The 14839-nt window shown below is 42.7% G+C and overlaps 1 protein-coding gene across 2 annotated transcripts in view; it reads left to right on the top strand.

Annotated features, from left to right (window-relative positions):
* Positions 1-14839, top strand: part of LOC115150027 (semaphorin-3D) — a 125516-nt gene that overhangs the window by 89574 nt on the left and 21103 nt on the right. For both annotated transcript variants that reach the window (XR_003867035.1, XM_029692901.1), the window contains exons 6-11: positions 643-736; positions 1784-1912; positions 2552-2694; positions 6705-6819; positions 7089-7158; positions 10751-10895. Coding sequence is in view for 1 of the 2 variants with exons in the window: in XM_029692901.1 (XP_029548761.1) it covers positions 643-736; positions 1784-1912; positions 2552-2694; positions 6705-6819; positions 7089-7158; positions 10751-10895 (696 nt within the window). In the remaining variant the exon portion in view is untranslated. The remainder of the gene's footprint in view (positions 1-642; positions 737-1783; positions 1913-2551; positions 2695-6704; positions 6820-7088; positions 7159-10750; positions 10896-14839) is intronic.

The raw sequence follows: 14839 nt of genomic DNA, 5'->3' as shown, positions 1-14839 counted from the left end.
TGAATAGTCCTCAGCACGGGTACTTCCTGTTTGAGTTTCTGCCTATAGGAAGAGAGGGGCAAAATGGAGTCATGATCAGATTTGCTGAATGGAGGGCGGGGAGGGCCTTGTAGGCATCCCAGAAGTTGGAGTAACAGTGGTCGAGTGTTTTAGCAGCGCGAGTACTACAGTCGATGTGTTGATAGAAATTCTGTAGCATTTTCCTCAAATTTGCTTTGTTAAAATCCACAGCTACAATAAATGTGGACTCAGGATATGTGGTTTCCAGTTTGCATAAAGTCCAGTGAAGTTCCTTGAGGGCCGTCGTGGTATCGGCTTGAGGGGGGAAATACACGGCTGTGACTATAACCGAAGAGAATTCTCTTGGGAGGTAATACGGTCGGCATTTGATTGAGAGGCATTCTACGTCGGGTGAACAAAAGGACTTGAGTTCCTGTATGTTATCACAATCTCATTATGATTGGTTAATCATGAAAAATACACCCCCGCCCTTCTTTCCGGAGAGATATTTATTCCTGTCTGTGCGATCAAATGAGAACTCAACTGGCTGTACGATCTCAGACAGTATATCCCGAAAAAATAGAACATAGCATGAGTAGAATAGAAGTATATTGAATCTCTATGGTTCTCTGTGTGTCCTAGGAGCCGTTGTTCCGTCTGCAGAGCCATGCTGTGGAGTCTGGACGGGGGAAATGCCCCTTTAGTCCACGGGAACCTTTCACCGCCAGGCTCACTGGTAAGTAATATACAAATACTATGTCCACATACGAAACCCTTGTAGTGACGTACAAAACGTTGACAGGGACACAATGCTATATTTTCAGTATTTGAAGAGAATGACCAGGCTCACTGGTAAGTAATATATCCAGCGAATATGGAAAATATTGACATTAAGGAGACCATTTCCTCCACAATGACTTACAGAACTGTTAACGTTGACTGTGACACACAATATTCAGTATGTGACCTATGCGGCAATCAAACCCACCCTTCCAGCCTCCAGAAATGGTGTGACCAGGAAGGGAGTTAGAGAGAGAACCACATGATTTAGTTCTCACATAGTTTGAAGTGGACGTAAATCCCGCCAGACCCCAGTACATAAAACATATGGTTCATAATTAGGGGTAACAGAGTTAGTGGCTACCACTGGGAATGAGGTCCTGCTCTGTGCGTTTTAGGAGTTCTACGGTACCTCTCTATGTGATTGAATATCCATAAGTATTAGCTGAATTCGTTATTCACACAGGCTATATATTATATATTATATAAACACAAATACTGTCCAACAAATATGACAGACATATTTCAGGATAATACATTTTGATATACATTATCTGTTCCAACAAGGTATAGCTGTATATATTTCTGTATATATATATAGTTTCCAAAACAATGAAACCAACCCAAATTACTCTTAGCCTTCCAAACCAGCCAGATTGATGCGTTCAACCAAATTGACTCTACCTTGAAGAGGGTCTTATGAAGATGTAACAGAGATATGTATGTATGTATGTATGTATGTATGTATGTATGTATGTATGTATGTATGTATGTATGTATGTATGTGTGTGTGTGTGTGTGTGTGTGTGTGTGTGTGTGTGTGTGTGTGTGTGTGTGTGTGTGTGTGTGTGTGTGTGTGTGTATGTGTGTGTGTGTGTGTGTGTGTGTGTGTGCGCGCGCGCGCGTGTGCGTGCGTGCGTGCGTATGTACGTATGTACGTATGTATGTATGTATGTATGTATGTATGTATATTTTCTTAAGCCAAACCCAATCTCACCCCTAGATGGAGATTTGTATGCGGGGACGTCGGTGGATTTTATGGGTACCAACGCAGCTATATTCCGTACCTCTGTGCACAGCAGCAACCAGCACTATATACGCACAGAGGCCTACCAGGACCACTGGCTCAATGGTGAGACGCAGAAGACAGAAGCGAAGATAATGTGAAAGAAAACAAAAAGGTCTCTATGGCAGTTGTCATAGAGATTTCCTAATTATACGTACTCAGCTAGGTCGTAGGCACAAGCCTCAACCGTTATCCTTAACTCAGCCAATTCGGGATTCTTGCCAATCTTGTCGTCATTTTTTGAGGAGGCAAATCACTCCAAGTTATTATTTGACGTTTAGGTCTAAGACAAACGTCCAATAGTGAAGTCAGTTGATGGGTGTGAGTCCTCATCGTGATTTCCTTTGTTTCTCCCATGCAGAGCCTTCCAGACACTCATCATGTTCTAGACTGTTCTAAAGGGTTCATACAGATGTAGGATCTTAATTTTAGCCAGTTTGTTACAGCAGGAATATAATCCTGCAGCAACAGAAAATGTGAGTTATGTGGATTAGAATTAATGGACATTTTTCGTAAGGGGAAGTCTGAAATGTCAAAGTGGAAATTACAAACTTTAGAATCCTTTTTAAACCTCAAATACACTACAAGTTTAAAATATCCTGCAGTGCACGAAAGTTATCCTGCAACAGGGGTGATCAAATTAACATCCTACATCTGTACACTGTACTATCCTCCTCACCATGATATAATTTCCTCCCCATGCAGAGCCAGAGTTTGTGGGTTCCTTCTCCATTCCAGACACACAAAGTGTGGACGATGACAAGGTTTACTTCTTCTTAAAGGAGACAGCTGTAGAGTCCAGCCAGTGGGACAAGAGGGTTTACAGTAGAGTGGCACGCATCTGCAAGGTAAATAGGAATTCGCTACAATATTTTCACAAAGGGCTTAACAGCAGAGCCTACAGTAACAGCATATCCTACAGTAATAGCAATCTACTGTAACAGCAGAGCCTACAGTAGTAACAGCAGAGTCTACAGTAACAGCAGAGCCTACAGTAAAAGCAGAGTCTACAGTAACAGCATATCCTACAGTAATAGCAATCTACTGTAACAGCAGAGCCTACAGTAAATCAAATCAAATCAAATGTATTTATAAAGCCCTTCTTACATCAGCTGATATCTCAAAGTGATGTACAGAAACCCAGCCTAAAACCCCAAACAGCAAGCAATGCAGGTGTAGAAGCACAGTGGCTAGGAAAAACTCCCTAGAAAGGCCAAAACCCAGGAAGAAACCTAGAGAGGAACCAGGCTATGAGGGGTGGCCAGTCCTCTTCTGGCTGTGCCGGGTGGAGATTATAACAGAACATGGCCAAGATGCTCAAATGTTCATAAATGACCAGCATGGTCAAATAATAATAATCACAGTAGTTGTCGAGGGTGCAACAAGTCAGCACCTCAAGTGTCTGTTGGCTTTTCATAGCCGATCATTGAGAGTATCTCTACCGCTCCTGCTGTCTCTAGAGAGTTGAAAACAGCAGGTCTGGGACAGGTAGCACGTCCGGTGAACAGGTCAGGGTTCCATAGCCGCAGGCAGAACAGTTGAAACTGGAGCAGCAGCACAGCCAGGTGGACTGGGGACAGCAAGGAGTCATCATGTCGGGCATGGTCCTAGGGCTCAGGTCCTCCGAGAGAGAGAAAGAAAGACAGCATTAGAGAGCGCGTGCTTAAATTCACACAGGACACTGGATAAGACAGGAGAAATGCTCCAGATATAACAGACTGACCCTAGCCCCCCGACACATAAACTACTGCAGCATAAATACTGGAGGCTGAGACAGGAGGGGTCAGGAGACACTGTGGCCCCATCCGATGATACCCAGGGCCAAATAGACAGGATATAACCCCACCCACTTTGCCAAAGCACAGCCCCCACAACACTAGAGGGATATCTTCAACCACCAATTTACCATCCTGAGACAAGGCAGAGTATAGCCCACAAAGATCTCCGCCACGGCACAACCCAAGGGGGGGCGCCAACCCAGACAGGAAGACCACGTCAGTGACTCAACCACTCAAGTGACGCACCCCTCCCATGGGCGGCATGGAAGAACACCAGTAAGCCAGTGACTCAACCCCTGTAATAGGGTTAGAGGCAGAGAATCCCAGTGGAGAGAGGGGAACCGGCCAAGCAGAGACAGCAAGGGCGGTTCGTTGATCCAGAGCCTTTCCATTCACCTTCACACTCCTGGGCCAGACTACTCTCAGTCATAGGACCTACTGAAGAGATGAGTCTTCAGTAAAGACTTAAAGGTTGAGACCGAGTCTGCGTCTCTCACATGGATAGGCAGACCATTCCATAAAAATGGAGCTCTATAGGAGAAAGCCCTGCCTCCAGCTGTTTGCTTAGAAATTCTAGGGACAATTAGGTGGCCTGCGTCTTGTGACCGTAGCGTACGTGTAGGTATGTACGGCAGGACCAAATCTGAAAGATACAGTAAAATCAGTCTACTGTAACAGCAGAGTCTACATTAACAGCAGATCCTACATTAACAGCAGATCCTACAGTAACAGCAGATCCTACAGTAACAGCAGATCCTTCATTAACAGCAGATCCTACAGTAACAGCAGATCCTACAGTAACAGCAGATCTTACAGTAACAGCAGAGCCTACTGTAACATCAGGTCCTTCATTAACAGCAGATCCTACATTAACAGCAGTCTACTGTAACATCAGATCCTACAGTAACAGCAGATCCTACAGTAACAGCAGAGCCTACTGTAACATCAGGTCCTTCATTAACAGCAGATCCTACAGTAACAGCAGATCCTACATTAATAGCAGATCCTACAGTAACAGCAGTCTACAGTAACAGCAGAGTCTACTGTAACATCAGATCCTACAGTAACAGCAGATCCTACATTAACAGCAGATCCTACATTAACAGCAGTCTACTGTAACATCAGATCCTACAGTAACAGCAGAGTCTACTGTAACATCAGATCCTACATTAACAGCAGATCCTACAGTAACAGCAGATCCTTCATTAACTGCAGATCCTACAGTAACAGCAGATCCTACAGTAACAGCAAATCCTACAGTAACAGCAGATCCTACAGTAACATCAGATCCTACATTAACAGCAGATCCTACAGTAACAGCAGAGCCTACAGTAACAGCAGATCCTACATTAACAGCAGATCCTACAGTAACAGCAGTCTACTGTAATATCAGATTCTACAGTAACAGCAGATCCTACAGTAACAGCAGTCTATTGTAAGAGCAGAGCCTACAGTAACAGAAGTCTACTGTAACATCAGATTCTACAGTAACAGCAGTCTACTGTAACATCAGAGCCTTCAGTAACAGCAGATCCTACAGTAACAACAGATCCTACAGTAACAACAGATCCTACAGTAACAGCAGAGCCTACAGTAACAACAGATCCTACATTAACAGCAGATCCTACAATAACAGCGGTCTACTGTAACATCAGATTCTACAGTAACAGCAGTCTACTCTAACATCAGATCCTACAGTAACAGCAGAGTCTACTGTAACATCAGATCCTACAGTAACAGCAGATCCTTCATTAACAGCAGATCCTACAATAACAGCGGTCTACTGTAACATCAGATTCTACATTAACAGCAGATCCTACATTAACAGCAGTCTACTGTAACATCAGATCCTACAGTAACAGCAGAGTCTACTGTAACATCAGATCCTACAGTAACAGCAGATCCTACAGTAACAGCAAATCCTACAGTAACAGCAGATCCTACAGTAACATCAGATCCTACATTAACAGCAGATCCTACAGTAACAGCAGAGTCTACAGTAACAGCAGATCCTACAGTAACAGCAGTCTATTGTGAGAGCAGAGCCTACAGTAACAGAAGTCTACTGTAACATCAGATTCTACAGTAACAGCAGTCTACTGTAACATCAGAGCCTACAGTAACAGCAGATCCTACAGTAACAACAGATCCTACAGTAACAGCAGATCCTTCATTAACAGCAGATCCTACAGTAACAGCAGAGTCTACAGTAACAACATATCATACATTAACAGCAGATCCTACAGTAACAGCAGAGCCTACAGTAACAACAGATCCTACATTAACAGCAGATCCTTCATTAACAGCAGATCCTACAATAACAGCGGTCTACTGTAACATCAGATCCTACAGTAACAGCAGATCCTACAGTAACAGCAGATCCTACAGTAACAGCAAATCCTACAGTAACAGCAGATCCTACAGTAACATCAGATCCTACATTAACAGCAGATCCTACAGTAACAGCAGAACTTACAGTAACAACAGATCCTACAATAACAGCAGATCCTACAGTAACATCAGATCCTACATTAACAGCAGATCCTACAGTAACAGCAGAGCCTACAGTAACAACAGATCCTACAGTAACAACAGATCCTACATTAACAGCAGATCCTACAGTAACAACAGAGTCTACAGTAACAGCAGATCCTACAGTAACAGCAGATCCTACAGTAACATCAGATCCTTCAGTAACAGCAGATCCTACAGTAACAGCAGATCCTACAGTAACAGCAGATCCTACAGTAACAGCAGAGTCTACATTAACAGCAGATCCTACAGTAACAGCAGAGCCTACAGTAACAACAGAGCCTACAGTAACAACAGATCCTACAGTAACAACAGATCCTACAGTAACAGCAGAGCCTACAGTAACAACAGATCCTACATTAACAGCAGATCCTTCATTAACAGCAGATCCTACAGTAACAGCAGTCTACTGTAACATCAGATTCTACAATAACAGCAGATCTTACAGTGACCGATTTGAATGATATTAGTGAGACTAAAAGTACCTAACTGAAAGATATGTAGGTGTTGATTTTATGTCTGATCTCCTTCTCTGTGTCTCCCGTTAGAATGACGTTGGAGGGAAGAGGAGTCTGATTAACCGTTGGACTACCTTCCTCAAGGCCCGTTTGGTGTGTTCTGTACCAGGACCTGGGGGACTGGACACACAGTTTGATGAACTCGGTACTCGGCTTTATCTACACCGCTGAAATGTTTGGAAATGTTTTAATGAACATTTACATTTTGTATTATCATGACTTTGATAAGAGGACATTATTGATTTGTTCGTTTAGTGGTTTGGTTTTCTGGCTTGTAACTTTTTCACTTTTGTTTGTCAGTGTTTGGTGGTACACTGTACTGGTAAAATGAGTACAGGTCATTATGCTAGCATGGTAAGCTATTCGTTTTGTTAATTGTCTCTGACTGTGGTTCCCCACTGTGATTCATTTCAGAGGATATCTTCATTCTGGAGACCAAAGACTACCAGAACCCTGTCATCTATGGAGTTTTCTCAACCTCCAGGTGAGTTTGTGCTTTAAACCCTTAGGCTTCCCTGTGGCTCAGTTGGTAGAGCATGGTGTGTGCAATGCCAGGGTTGTGGGTTCAATTCCCACGGGGGGCTAGTACAACAAAACATTTGGAAATGTATGCATTCACTACTGTAAGTTGCTAAATGACTAAAATGTAAACAACAAATGTTATTGTATGATTCATTTTATGATTTAATGACTGATTTTATTTTAAAGTGGAACTGACAGTGTTTTAACTGCTTTTCAGATATGATACAAACAGACAATCATAATCTCAGTAAAAAAAATATATCCAATTCCTAGTTTAGGCTACAAAACCAACTTTATAAGAGGTTTTAAAAATAGGTTCTATTTGACTCAGAGTTCCATGACGTACACTAAGGCAGAATAGATGGATGTAGTTCAATGCATGATTTAAAAAAATAAATCATTTATTTCACCTTTATTTAACCAGGTAAACTAGTTGAGAACAAGTTTTCATTTACACCTGCGACCTGGCCAAGATAAAGCAAAGCAGATTAATATAATTCACCAATACATTTCCTGGTAGGTTGTAAATGACAGCTGTCCTGGTACATGGTTTGCTGCCTCCATTCAGGATGCGCTGTTTTACTTTCAATGGACTAATGTAAATAAGTCTGGGAATGTCAATACAATCTAACTAGCAAAGTCAATGATCACAAGTCAGTCATAATGTGGCTAACAGTCTAGCGTACATGTCAAACACAAGGCCCGCGGGCCGAATAGGACACACAAACCAGTCAACAGCTGAGTCATCTACTTTATCAAATTACAGCCTTATGTGCTCCCATCAGTGAATTCAACTTGCTTTCATTTGTCCGGTTTGCTGCGTGCAGCAGAGGGAAAGTGTACATGCCACAGTCATAGCTAGGCTACTAAAATGGTGCAGTCTGACTTCAGTTTTTAATGCTTGAAAACGAATAACCAAAAATCTAAACCTGCAACAACACACCAGGCAAATGAGAAACATGCAGGTCTATTACAGCAACGTTAGAGCAGTAGCCACGGCTGGCTACTCAACTACAAGACATTCTGACTGGACCAGTCACTCCAGTCACCCAAGTTATAGACTGTTTTCTCTGCTACCGCACGGCAAGCGGTACCGGTGCGCCAAGTCTAGGACCAAAAGCCTCCTCAATAGCTTCTACCCCCAAGCCATAAGACTGCTGAACAATTACTAAAATCGCCATCGGACAATTTACATTGACCCCCCCCCCCCTCCTTTTTTGTACACTGCTGCTACTCGCTGTTTGTTATCTATGCATAGTCACTTCACCCCTACCTACATGTACAGATTACCTCAACTAGCCTGTACCCCAGCACACTGACTCGGTACCGGTACCTCCTGTATATAGCCTCGTTATTGTTAATCTTATTGTGTTACTTTTTATTATTACTTTTTATTTTAGTCTACTTGGTAAATATTTTCTTTACTCTTCTTGAACTGCACTGTTGGTTAAGGGTTTGTATGTAAGCATTTCACTGTAAAGTCTACACTTGTTGTATTCGGTGCATTTGACAAATAAAGTTTGATTTGATTTGATACAGTGATGCTGTATTCAACCACACCAGTGATCCATACAGTGATGCTGTATTCAACCACACCAGTGATCCATACAGTGATGCTGTATTCAACCACACCAGTGATCCATACAGTGATGCTGTATTCAACCACACCAGTGATCCATACAGTGATGCTGTATTCAAATGTATTTGGCAGGCAGGCAAGTTCCTATTCAGTTATCAAAACATGGGTTGCGACAAGCATGCTTTGGCAGGCAAGCCGCAGAAGGACGAGCCGCAGAAGGACGAGCTGCAGAAGGACGAGCTGCAGAAGGACGAGCAGCAGAAGGACGAGCTGCAGAAGGACGAGCTGCAGAAGGACGAGCTGCAGAAGGACGAGCTGCAGAAGGACGAGCTGCAGAAGGACGAGCTGGCTACTATTCCCCATCGTTTATCAGTGCAATTTTGATGGCCAACTAGCTGAACAAGTTTGAGAGGATTAATCTCCTTGTTCCCTCGTTAGATTTGAGCTCATCTCGCTCTGGCTAACATTAGTTGTTGATCTTGTTGTTGTTGATGCACATAGGAAACTAAGGGAGAAAGAGCCTACCTTTTCATGGTTGTTTGATCTGTAGGACTGTAAAGTTCCCAAATGTAAGAGGACTCCTGTGGTGTTTTACATATTTTCAGAAATCCATTCAGGTGTATTTTGGTGTATTTTGGTAAATGAGTTCTAATGATCTGAAGTCGTGTTGTTGTTTACTTCCTGTAAACACACGGTCCAGTTGAAATGGAACGATGGCAGGCCCGTGTAGCATATAGGCTTACTGTAGTTCTGATTGGCTATGGCTCAACGGTCTGCATTCGACCCCGGCCCTGGACAACACAGATGTTTTTACTCAGTTTTATTTACTGTCTATTTATTGTCGTTTTCCCAATCTATGTTGCTATAGAAATGTAACAAATGCCTTTCTGTACATAATTCCCAGACATTACATTCATTTACGAAAAGACCATATCTAAGTGCTCGCTTGTCAGAAAATGTAAAAAAAGATTCTTATTCTTCCTGGGTGTGTATATGAACAGATTTAAAAAGTATTTCAGGTTAAACGCTGTCAGTTCCCCCTTTTAAGAACTAGAGCAAGTACACTTTCACTATATTACAGACCTTTCATCCGTGAACAAATAAAAATGTGTGATTCTCAGTGAGAAACTCCCTAAAAGACCACAGACCAAAAAAATGTTAAAAGGATGTTCTCTAGTTCCTTAACAAAACAACCAGCCAATCAGCCTGACACGTGCACTCTTCCATCCCCTGACACGCGTGTGCTCCCGTCCCAGCGCTGCAGTGACCCCAGGGGTTATTGAGGGGTCAGGGGTGGAGAGACCCGGCTGGACGTGTTATTGTAACCCACCCGGATACATGTTAACACTCTCTTACCCTCTCCACCTTCCTCTCCCCTCCCTCTCTTTCTTTCCTTTTCCTATCTCCCCTCCTCTCCCCCCTCTCTCTCGTTCCTATCTCCCCTCCTCTCCCCCCTCTCTCTCTCTGTCTCTTTCCTTTCCTATCTCCCCTCCTCTCCCCCCTCTCTCTCTCTGTCTCTTTCCTTTCCTTTCTCCCCTCCTCTCCCCCCTCTCTCTCGTTCCTATCTCCCCTCCTCTCCCCCCTCTCTCTCTCTGTCTCTTTCCTTTCCTTTCTCCCCTCCTCTCCCCCCTCTCTCTCGTTCCTATCTCCCCTCCTCTCCCCCCCTCTCTCTGTCTCTTTCTTACTTACTGTTTTTTTTCTTGATTTTCTCCTCTCCTCTCCTTTCCACTCCTCTCCTCTCCTCTCCTCAGCATTGTACCCCTCTCTCTCCTCTCTTCTCCTCTCCTCAGCATGGTAACCCCTCTCCTCTCTCTCTTCTCTCCCCTCCTCTCCTCTCCTCAGCATTGTAACCCCTCTCTCTCTCCTCTCCTCTCCTCTCCTCAGCATTGTAACCCCTCTCCTCTCTCTCTTTTCTTCTCTCCTCTCCTCTTCTCAGCATTGTAACCTCCCTCTCTCTCTCTCTTCTCTCCCCTAGTTCTGTCTTCAGAGGGTCAGCAGTGTGTGTCTACTCCATGGCCTCTATCAGGGCAGCCTTCAACGGTCCATTCGCCCATAAGGAAGGGCCCGACTACCGCTGGGTGGAGTACAAGGGGAGGATCCCATATCCACGACCTGGCACTGTGAGTTTCTCAGCAGGGATGGAAGTGACAGACAGACGGACAGACGGATGGACAAACAGACAGAGAGAACGATAGGGAAGCAAGCAGAAAGAGAGACAGGCAAATCATATTGACAAATCATTTAAAAAAATACATTAGCTGTGGCTTGATTGAGCTAGCCTTTTACAACGGAACCAATCGAAAAGTCCCAAAAGTGTAAACACCGCCCCCCTGGCACTCCAGGCGAGCTTAAGGAAACTCTCAAAATATTTGAAAGGTTTCAAAAAGTATTTGAATCCTGATCTGGTGGCAGACAGGCATACAAGCAGGCATACAAGCAGGCGGACAGACAGGCGGACAGACAGGCGGACAGACAGGCGGACAGACAGGCGGACAGACAGGCGTGTTGATTTAAACAAGCTGATAAAGCTGTTGGAATCTAACCACTGTCTGGTTGATTTAAACAAGCTGATAAAGCTGTTGGAATCTGACCGCTGGCTAGTTGTTTTAACACCTCGGCTATGCATTCCCCTGGGAAGTGGTAACTTGTCAGCCAGAGGCTTCAGGGGAATGTTTAATGTGTTTTAGTGCTCTGTCGGAAGTGGCTTGATCTCACTGTTATTCTAGTCCCCCTGTTAGGGAACACTACAGGCAGTGGAGCGGCTCCTTGGATGTGCTTGATTACCACACACACACACACACACACACACACACACACACACACACACATACCTATACACACACACATACCCATACACCCACACGTACGCGTACACACACCCACACACACACATACCCATACACACACACACACACACACACATACACCCATACACACACACCCACACGTACGCGTACACACACCCACACACACACAGTTCCTTGAAAGTGGTTGATTACTTGGGTCAGGGACGTCAGTGTTTTGGTTACATGATTAAAAAGTCAAGTGAAACAGCTTCACATCATCGGCCAGTGTAATTTTAACCCCTGAGTCACTGAACGGCACGCATAGAGAGAGTAATGGCAGCCACATTTCAAAGAAAATAATAGGAGTTTAAATGGGGGTCTGTTGCCAGTTTAAACACCACATACTTCAGCATGGTGCTCATGCTTGTCATATCAGTGATTTTGTTTTGCCAGGAGGAAATGACATCCACTCTGACAACTGAAGATTAAATGACCTTCTTTAGATTATATAAGTAGCTGTGCTTTGCTTCAGGGTTACAGTTTGCAGTCTCTTTTGTGATCAAAGTGCTGTCATCTAACTAGAACAACAATACAAACTATAACTCTGTGGTCTGTCAACCTTGTTTTTCACTGTGAAGTAATAATCCTTTATTTTCTTTCTTTCTTTATCTCACCTTTATTTAACCAGGTAGGCCAGTTGAGAACAAGTCCTTTATTTAACCAGGTAGGCTAGTAGAGAACAAGTCCTTTATTTAACCAGGTAGGCCAGTTGAGAACAAGTCCTTTATTTAACCAGGTAGGCTAGTAGAGAACAAGTCCTTTATTTAACCAGTAGGCCAGTTGAGAACAAGTCCTTTATTTAACCAGTAGGCCAGTTGAGAACATGTTCTCATTTACAATTGCGACCTGGCCAAGATAAAGCAAAGCAGTTCGACAAATAAAACAACACAGAGTTACACATGGAATAAACAAACATACAGTCAATAATACAGTAGGACAATCTATATACAGTGTGTGCAAATGAGGTAGGATGAGAGAGGTAAGGCAATAAAATAGGCCATAGTGGTGAGGTAATTACGATATAGCAATTAAACAATGGAGTGATATATGTGCAGAAGATGAATGTGCAAATAGAGATACAGGGGTGCAAAGGAGCAAAATAAATAAATAAATGCATTATGGGGATGAGGTAGTTGGATGGGCTATTTACAGGTGCAGTGATCTGTGAGCTTCTCTGACAGATGGTGCTTGAAGTTAGTGAGGGAGATAAGAGTCTCCAGCTTCAGCGGTTTTTGCAGTTCGTTCCAGTCATTGGCAGCAGAGAACTGGAAGGAAAGACGGCCAAACGAGGAGTTGGCTTTGGGGGTAACCAGTGAAATATACCTGCTGGAGCATGTGCTGCGGGTGGGTGCTGCTATGGTGAACAGTGAACTGAGATAAGGCGGGGCTTTACGTAGAAAAGACTTGGCAGTAGACTCTGCAGTAGATTGCCCCTTTGGCAGTTCTATCTTGTCGGAAAATGTTATAGTTAGGGATGGAAATTTCAGGATTTTTGGTGGTCTTCCTATGCCAGGATTCAGACATGGCTCGGACATCTGGGTTGGCAGAGGCAGTGAATAAAACAAACTTGGGGAGGAGGCTTCTAATGTTAACATGCATGAAACCAAGGCTTTTACGGTTATCGAAATCGACAAATGAGAGTTCCTGGGGAATGGGAGTGGAGCTAGAGGCTGGAGGGCCTGGGTTAACCTCTACATCAACAGAGGAACAGAGTAGAAGTAGGATAAGTGTACGGCTAAAGGCTATAACAACTGGTCGTCTAGTACGTTCGGAACAGAGAGTAAAAGGAGCAGGTTTCTGGGCACGGTAGAATGGATTCAAGGCATAATGTACAGACAAAGGTATGGTAGGATGTCAATACAGTGGAGGAAAACCTATGCATTGAGTGACGATGAGAGAGATATTGTTTCTATAAACATTTAAACCAGGTGATGTCACCGCATGTGTGGGAGGTGGAACTGAATGGTTAGCTAAGGCATATTGAGCAGGGCTAGAGGCTCTATAGTGAAATAAGACAATAATCACTAACCAGGACAGCAATGGATAAGGCATATTGACATTAGGGAGAGGCATGCGTAGCCGAGTGATCATAGGGGTCCAGTGAGTAGTTTAGCTGGCTGGTGACACGGAGATTCAGACGGCAGACCAGCCGTGATGGATTAGTAGGGTTCCGTGTAGTAAAGGTGCCCAGTCCAATTGGCAAAATAGGTATAGTGGCCCAAGAAATTGGCCGATGGACCTATTCAGCTAACAGTCCGATATGCTCTAGACAGCTAGCGGGCCGCAGCTAGCAGGTTAGCAGATGGGCATTCATCCTTGAATACTCCTTGAATAATCCTTGAATACTCCTTGAATAATCCTTGAATAATCCTTGAATACTCATTGAATAATCCTTGAATAATCCTTGAATACTCATTGAATAATCCTTGAATAATCCTTGAATAATCCTTGAATAAACCTTGAATAATCCTTGAATAATCCTTGAATAATCCTTGAATAAACCTTGAATAATCTTTGAATAAACCTTGAATAATCCTTGAATAATCCTTGAATAACCTTGAATAACCTTGAATAATCCTTGAATACTCATTGAATAATCCTTGAATAACCTTGAATAACCTTGAATAACCTTGAATAATCCTTGAATAGTCATTGAATAATCCTTGAATAATCTTGAATAATCCTTGAATAAACCTTGAATAATTCTTGAATAAGCCTTGAATAATCCTTGAATAATCCTTGAATAAACCTTGAATAATTATTGAATAAACCGTGAATAATCCTTGAATAATCCTTGAATAATCCTTTAATACTCATTGAATAATCCTTGAATAATCCTTGAATAATCCTTGAATAAACCTTGAATAATCTTTTAATAATCCTTGAATAATCCTTGAATAATCCTTGAATACTCATTGAATAATCCTTGAATAATCCTTGAATAATACTTGAATAAACCTTGAATAATTCTTGAATAAACCTTGAATAATACTTGAATAATCCTTGAATATACCTTGAATAATTCTTGAATAAGCCGTGAATAATCCTTGAATAATCCTTGAATAACCTTGAATAATCCTTGAATAATCCTTGAAAAATCCTTGAATACTCATTGAATAATCATTGAATACTCATTGAATAATCCTTGAATAATCCTTGAATAAACCTTGAATAATTCTTGAATAATCCTTGAATAATCCTTGAATAATCCTTGAATA

Source organism: Salmo trutta, chromosome 16 (assembly GCF_901001165.1).
Source record: "Salmo trutta chromosome 16, fSalTru1.1, whole genome shotgun sequence".
Classification (NCBI taxonomy): Eukaryota; Metazoa; Chordata; class Actinopteri; order Salmoniformes; family Salmonidae; genus Salmo; species Salmo trutta.
The sequence above is the reverse complement of the archived record's forward strand: the minus strand, read 5'-3'. Positions and strand labels throughout refer to the sequence as shown.